The sequence below is a fragment of the Mustelus asterias genome, chromosome 6 (genome assembly GCF_964213995.1).
Source record: "Mustelus asterias chromosome 6, sMusAst1.hap1.1, whole genome shotgun sequence".
NCBI lineage: Eukaryota > Metazoa > Chordata > Chondrichthyes > Carcharhiniformes > Triakidae > Mustelus > Mustelus asterias.
Window position 1 is genome coordinate 6,558,498 of NC_135806.1, and position 8,371 is coordinate 6,566,868.

General features: G+C 45.8%; 1 protein-coding gene across 1 annotated transcript in view; it reads left to right on the forward strand.

Moving 5' to 3' along the window:
* gda (guanine deaminase) overlaps positions 1 to 7,255 on the forward strand; it is a 55,677-nt gene extending 48,422 nt beyond the window's left edge. Inside the window, exons 11-14 of the mRNA XM_078214021.1 lie at positions 727 to 873; positions 4,381 to 4,499; positions 4,604 to 4,631; positions 6,860 to 7,255. Of these exons, the coding sequence (XP_078070147.1) occupies positions 727 to 873; positions 4,381 to 4,499; positions 4,604 to 4,631; positions 6,860 to 6,927 (362 nt within the window). The 3' untranslated portion in view covers positions 6,928 to 7,255. The remainder of the gene's footprint in view (positions 1 to 726; positions 874 to 4,380; positions 4,500 to 4,603; positions 4,632 to 6,859) is intronic.
* Positions 7,256 to 8,371: the final 1,116 nt, after the last annotated feature.

Here is an 8,371-nt window from a genome sequence, read left to right on the forward strand (position 1 = left end):
TGTGAGGCAGCAGTGCTTGCCACCGTGCTGCTCTGCTATCTCACTAATCTCCCTTTAGGGAGGGAAATCTGCTGTCTTTACCCGGTCTGGCCTACAAGTCATTGCAGATCCACAGCAATGTGGTTGACTCTCAAATGCCCCCAGGGATGGGCAATAAATGCTCGCCCAGCCAGTGATGCCCACATCCCATGAATAAAAAGAAACAAGTGGGAAGGATAGAAGCGGAGGGAAAGGAAGAAAGGACAGTCCAAGGAAGTGAGGGGAAGGTGGTCGTTAGAAGAGTGGAAGGTGATAATGAAGAAATGGAGGGGGGAGGAGGGAAAGGAAGTGAAGACAGGAAGGGAAGAGGAGAGAAAGCGGAAGGAAAAGAGGAAGGGGGTGAATGAAGGAATGGAAGCGGAGGGGAAAGGAGGATGGAGGAAGGAAGCACTCGTATTTCTACAGCTCCTGACCCCAGGACATCCCAAAGTGCTTCACCGCCATTGGCTGGGTATTTGTGCACTCAGAGTGTGAATTGGAAATTGGAGGTATCAGATATATGGCCAACCAGAGGTGACGTGGGAGGAGGTGAAGGAGGGAGTTAGCAGGACAATTCCCAGATCCACTTTGCCTCCCTTGCCCGCGCTTGGTCATGTTTGAACTGTGCTGCTTTTAGTCAAAATATTGAAGATGTTCTCGCCCATGCTCTTGCAATGTATGATAACCAGATGTTAACATCTGTTCCAGATGTTTCAGGTGGATACTCGCCTTCTGTGCTTAATGCCATGCGGAGTGCAATTGATGTAACCAAAATTCTGAGCTTGAAATCTTCTAATTATGAAAAGCTTTCATGCCAGGAGGTATTTAGACTCGCCACCCTTGGTGGCAGTCAAGGTAGGAAAATATTAATAAACATCCTCAAGCTCTTTCTATAATTTAACAATATGCAGAAATTATAACACATTCGATTGGTCGATACTGGTGTTTATGTGCCATCCTTCTCTAACCCTGTTTCCTTGCACCTTATCCACCAATCTTTCTATTCCTTTCTCCCTCATGTGTTTATAAAGCTTCTCTTTAAATGTCTCTGCACCATTCACCTCAATCTGTCTCGCAAGTTCCACATTCTCACCGCTCTCTGGCTAAAGACATTTCTCCTGAATTCCCTTTTAGATTTATTAGTGACTGTTTTACATTGACGACCCCAAGTCTTGGCTATCCCTAGAAGTGAGAACATCCACATCTACCCTATCCAACCCATTCAGCCCACCAACGCCTCTACTTTCTCAGAAGACTAAGGAAATTTATCATGTCAGCTACGACTCTCACCAACTTTTACAGATGCACCATAGAAAGCAGTCTTTCTGGTTGTATCACAGCTTGGTATGGCTCCTGCTCTGCCCAAGACTGCAAGGAACTACAACAGGTCATGAATGTAGCCCAATCCATCACACAAACCAGCCTCCCATCCATTGATTCTGTCTACACTTCCCGCTGCCTTGGCAAAGCAGCCAGCATAATCAAGGACCTCGTGCACCCCAGACATTCTCTCTTCCACCTTCTTCCTTCGGGAAAAAGATACAAAAGTCTGAGGTCACGTACCAACCGACTCAAGAACAGCTTCTTCCCTGTTGCTGTCAGACTTTTGAATGGACTTACCTTGCATTAAGTTGATCTTTCTCTACACCCTAGCTATGACTGTAACACTACATTCTGCACTCTCTCGTTCCTTCTCTATGAACAGTATGCTTTGTCTGTATAGCACGCAAGAAACAATACTTTTCACTGTATACTAATACATGTGACAATAATAAATTAAATCAAAATTAAATCAAATAATTGGGCGCGATCCTCGGGCACTTCCCACCAATGGGAGCTTCCAGTCCCAGCGAAGGTGACACACTGCGCCGGGGTTCCCCTGCCAGGGGATGGGCAAGCCATACAAGACACCACCGACTTGGGCGGGACCAGAAGATGATGTGGAGATGCCGTCTCCACATCATGAGATGACCAGAAGATCCAGGACCTGGGACAGTGTTTTGAAGATCCCTATCAGATCACACCTCAATCTGCTCTTTTCTAGAAGAAAAGAAAGCATTTATCTTCTTGTATTTGAACACAAGCGATATTGAATGATGAGCTATTGAGTGTAGAGGTTGATGTCAGGGTTAGTGTGGCTTTCATTGCCAACATACTGATTCCCCCCTTTGATCTCCAGAACCGGGTGACCTCCAGTGAACACATGAAATAGGAGCAAGAACAATGTTCTCCACGCCTTCCACCCTGCTCTGCTATTCAATTAAGATCATAATTGATGTGATTGTGGCATTAACTCCATTTTCCTGTCCCCAACCCCCCCTAACCCCCCCTAACCACCCCCCCCTCCACCTCCCCATCCCAGTCCAAAAATCCTCAACTCCCATGTCAATCAAAAATCTGTCTAACCCAACCTTGAATAAATTTGATGATCCAGCCTTGATTTGATTTGATTTGATTTATTATTGTCACAAGTATTGAGATGTAGTGAAGAGTATTTTCACTGTATCCCAATATATAGGGCAGCACAGTGGTTAGTACTGCTGCCTCACAGTGCCAGGGACCCAGGTTCAATTCCTGGCTTTGGGTTCTTTTCTGTGTAGAGTACAGACATTCTCCCCATGTCTGTGTGGGTTTCCTCTGGGTGTTCCGGTTTCTTCCCACACACCAAAGATGTGTGTGAGATTGGCCATGCTAAATTGCCCCCTAGTGTCAGGGGGACTAGCAGGGTAAATATGTGGGGTTACGGGGTTAGAGCTTGGGTGGGATTGTGGTTGGTGCAGTCGTGATGGGTCCAGTGGTCTCCTTCTGCACTGTCAGGATTCTATTGTTTCTTGCACGCTATACAGGCAAAACATACTGTTCATAGAGTACATAGGGGAGAAGGAAAGGAGGGTGCAGAATGTAGTGTTACAGTCACAGCTAGGATGTAGAGAAAGATCGACTTATTATATGGTAGGTCCATTCAAAAGTCTGATGGCAGCAGGGAAGAAGCTGTTCTTGAGTTGGTTGTATAGCACAGAGTGAGGCTATTCAGTCCATCGGTCAGTGCTTGCCCTCTGGAAGAACAATCCAATTATTTTCTTCCATTTCCCCGTATTCCTTTAATTTTTCCTTCTTCAAATAAAGTTTAAAGTTTTATTTATTAAAGTCACAAGTAGGCTTACATTAACACTGCAATGAATCTACCCTAGCATACCCTGGCTATGACTGTAATACCCTAGCTATGATTGTAGCACTACATTCTGCACTCTCTCTTTCCCTTCTCTATGAATGGTATGCTTTGTCTGTATAGCGCGCAAGAAAAAATACTTTTCACTCTATGTTAATATATGTGACAATAATAAATCAAATCAAATTGAAGTTACCGTGAAAATCTCCGAGTCGCCGCACTCCGGTGTCTTTTCGGGTACACTGAGGGAGAATTTAGAATGGGCAATGCACCCTAACCAGCATGTCTTTGGGCTGTGGGAGGAAACCCACGCAGATATGGGGAGAAACACCACACACACACAGTGGCCCAAGCCAGGAATCAGACTCAGATCCCTGGCCCTGTGAGGCAGCAATGCTAACCACTGTGCCACCGGTTCCCTTTTGACGTTTCCTATTGAATCTGCTTTCACTGCCCTTTCCCAATGCTAACCAGCTGTTGCGTAAAGCAATTTTATTTTTGTCTCATTTTCCCTCTGGTTCTTTTGCCAACCCACCTTAAAGATGTGTCCTTTGTTTGTCAGTCCTGCTTCCCTTTATTTGCGCTACCAAGACTTTTGATTTTAAACCTCTTGATCAAATAATTTATTATTATTTATTATTGTCACATGTTGGCTTACATTAACACTGTAATGAAGTTACTGTGAAAATCCCCTAGTCGCCACACTCCGACGCCTGTTCGGGTACACTGAGGGAGAATTTACCATGGCCAATGCACCTAACCAGCACGTCTTTCAGACTGTGGGAGGAAACCGGAGCACCCAGCTTTGACAAAGGGTCATCTGGACTCGAAACATCAGCTCTTTTCTCTCCTTATGGATGCTGCCAGACCTGCTGAGATTTTCCAGCATTTTCTCTTTTGGTTTCAGCTAACTAGCACATCTTTCAGACTGTGGGAGGAAACTGGAGCACCCGAGGGAAACCCATGCAGACACTGGGAGAACGTGCATGCTATGCAGATAGTGACCCAAGCCGGGAATCGAACCCAGGTCCCTGGCGCTACGAGGCAGGAGTGCTAACCACTGTGCCAATCTCCTCATCACCATCTCTGCTCTAAGGAGAACAACCCCAGTTTCTCCAGTCCCTCCACGTCACTGTAACTCCCAATGGGATTTATATGAATACTTTGTAAAAAAATTGTTTTGCCTTCCACAGCTTTGGGACTTGGTAAAGTGATTGGAAACTTTGAGGTGGGAAAGGACTTTGATGCTGTCCTTGTCAAAACCAATGTCCCGAATAGTCCTTTCGAGGTGTTCCCCGATGACAGCCAGCAGGTAATTATATTTTGCACTGACTTCAAGACACCGGTTAGAAAATAACTATTCAGTATCTTCATTGCTCTGAAAAACCACTGACATTCTCCCTTCTCATTTTCAAGGATATTTTCGAGAAGTTCTTGTACTTGGGTGAGTTGAAGATTTCATTGAAATTCTCACAACTGTCCTTCTCCGGGACTTGAAAATATCCCAGACGTTGACTGATGTTTAGTAGACCACAGCAAGAAGCAGGAAGGGGAGGTGATGGCTGAGTGGTACTATCGCTAGACTATTATTCCAGCAACTCAGCTAATGCTCTGGGGACCTGGGTTCAAATCCTGCCACAGTAGATGGTGGAATTTGAATTCAATTTTAAAAATCTGGAATTAAGAATCTACTGATGAACATTTTTGGAAATTTTCACTAATGTCCTTTAGGGAAAGAAATCTGCCGTCCTTACCTGGTCAGGCCTACATGTGACTCCAGAGCCATAGCAATGTGGTTGACTCTCAACTGCCCTCGGGCAACAAGAAGGGGGCAATAAATGTTGGTCCAGCCAGTGATGCCCATGTCCCATGAATGAATTTAAAAATCCACTGTGTTGTTTGATTAAGAAGGACCAAACTTGAGTATTGTTGAAAAGAAGGACATGTTGCTGAAGCTTTGCTTCTTGCACTCATCAGGACAAACACAAGAATGCCCAAATTTCAAACCATCACAGCAATTTATACTACAGGCACAAAGGGTGCTGATTGGTTGGCACCTTACATCTGATTGGCTGAGGAGTTGCCATGGAGAAGGCAATGGGGGACTATAGGCTCCCCAAGCCAATTCAAAATAAGGCGCAAGGCTTGGGCATATTCCTTTTGTTTGCAAACAATGGGTCGCTGCCTGTGGATATATATAACTTCAATAAGCATAACTGAGCCACCTTACAAACTCCAGCTCACAAAAAGCTACGGCCACATTCTCAGCAGTTTTCAAGTTCTGTTTGTTATACACAAGGATCAAATGGATCCTGAGAGCCCCCTGGGTTGTAGATGCAACATGTTTAAAGGGAGGCGATGGCCTAGTGGTATTATCGCTAGACTGTTAATCCAGAAACTCAGCTAATTTCTGGGGACCTGGGTTTGAATCCGGCCAAGGCAGATGGTGGAATTTGAATTTGATTTTTAAAAAATCTGGAAGTAAGAATCTACTGATGACCATGAAACCATTGTCGATTACTGGAAAAACCCATCTGGTTCACTAATGTCCTTTAGGGAAGGAAATCTGCCGTCCTTACCCGGTCTGACCTATATGTGATTCCAGAGCCACAGCAATGTGGTTGACTCTCAACTGCCCTCTGAACAAGGGCAACTCGGGATGGGCAATAAATACTGGGCCAGCCAGCGACGCCCACGAATGAATAAAAAAATATTGGGTAGTTTAGTTTTCAATTATTGGTGAGTAGGTGATTGATTCACTAAGATAACTTTGGTGGTATGACTGTCAGTCCATGATTCAGGCCAGCAGCAGATGTGTAATGTCAGAGGTCTGTAAGACAGCGGAAGTCTCCAATATCCACTTGGCCACTCGGTGGGAAGCAGCTCAAATTTACTGGGATTTTGAAGAGAGGGTCGCAATTGGTGGAGGGATTAAAATGGGGCATTGAGTCACAGAACACGGAAACAGACCCTTCAGTCCAACCGGTCCATGCCGACCATAGTGCCCTCTCATCTAGTTCCAACTGCCCACATTTGGCCCATATCCCTCTAATCCTATAGAGTCATAGAGCATAGAACATAGAACATAGAACAGTACAGCACAGAACAGGCCCTTAGGCCCACGATGTTGTGCCGAGCTTTATCTGAAACCAAGATCAAGCTATCCCACTCCCTATCATCCTGGTGTGCTCCATGTGCCTATCCAATAACCGCTTAAATGTTCCTAAAGTGTCTGACTCCACTATCATGCGCGAGAGGCCAAAATTGGAGGGGCTCAGAAGGTTCGAGATCACAGAGATAGGGAGGAGGTAAGGCCACAGAGTAAATTGGAGGAAGAACGTGATAACATTGAGGCATGGCTGTCCCAGGCGCCAGTGTAGATCAGTGGGCACAGGGGTGATGGCTGAAAGCATCTTGGTGTGAATTGGCATGTGGGTTAGCAGGAGCCTTGTTTGAGTCATTACCACACAGATGGAGCCCATTCAGCCCATCTGGCCCATGCTGGATCTCTTGCCGACCATAAGTTTATGAAGGTGGAAGATGGTGGCCATCTAAGTAAACAGCCTTGACAGTGACCGTGTGGAGTTCCCATGGAAACTGGCTCGGAGAAAGAACATTTCTTTTTGAAGTTTATTATAGCATTTAATTAATTGAATATTTATGCTGTTTCAGGTGATGACCGGAACATGGTTGAAGTTTATGTTGCTGGCAAAAAAGTGAAACCTTTTGCCGGGTCCTAGGATAACGATGCTGCTGAAATCTGGTGCAGCAAATCACAGCTGGCACATAAAATGCAGAGCAAATATCAATGGTCTCATTTCTGCTTGCTGCCTCTCTTACTGTTCATCTTTGCAGTAAGGGTCAAGACTCTGACTGGTAAATCCTATGATTTAACAATTTAGTGCAGAAATCCATCCTTGTATTTCACGTGAGGTATTTTTCTCTCTTTTTTTGCTCCAGTTTCTCTGGTTACTGAGACACTCCCAGCCCCCTCCCCTGCCAGTATCACCTTGCAAAAACCAGCACGAGATGGCGTTTTAGAGATATCACTCCTGAATCATTCCAATTCCCAAACACCCCCCACCCCGCACGCACCCGCACGCACCCGCACGCACCCGCACGCGCTCACGCACACACGCACTCACACACGCACTCACACATGCACACACACACCAGGACACACGGACACACACACACACACCGGGACGCACACATACCGGACGCGCGCACACACACACACACACACACACACACACACACACTAGGACACACGGACACACACACGTACACACACACACACACACGGACTCATAGACACACACATGGACACACACACAAACACAAATACACACACACAGACGCACACACACACACGTGCACACGCAGAGAAATGCACACAGACACACAGATGGAGACACACATGGATACAGACACACACAGACAAAGACACATACAGACACACACAGGCACGTACACACAGAGACACAAAGGCACACACAGGTACACACACACACACATAGACACATACACAATTGCACACACTAAGACAAAGCCACACATGCACACACAGACAGACCCACACACACGCACACACACACACACACACACACACACAGGCACACACACATTCCAGTTAAGGTTAACAGATGATGGATGAGGTGCCAGGGAAATTTGGTATTTCCTAATGCACTTAATCCCTCCACCCACTGAGTTGGGTTTGCTGAGCTGACTCACAACAAATGTGGAAAGATCAGACAGAGTGACACAGCACAGAAAGAGGTGGATGAGGGTAAAGCAGTTGATGTGGTGTATATGGATTTCAGTAAAGCGTTTGATAAGGTTCCCCACAGTAAGCTATTGCAGAAAATACGGACGCATGGGATTGAGGGTGATTTTGCGGTTTGGATCAGGAATTGGCTAGCTGTAAGAAGACAGAGGGTGGTGGTTGATGGGAAATGTTCATCCTGGAGTTCAGTTACTAGTGGTGCACCGCAAGGATCTGTTTTGGGGCCACTGCTGTTTGTCATTTTTATAAATGACCTGGATGAGGGCGTAGAAGGATGGGTTAGTAAATTTGCGGATGAAACTAACGTCGGTGGAGTTGTGGACAGTGCGGAAGGTTGTTGCAGGTTACAGAGGGACATAGATAAGCTGCAGAGCTGGGCTGAGAGGTGGCAAATGGAG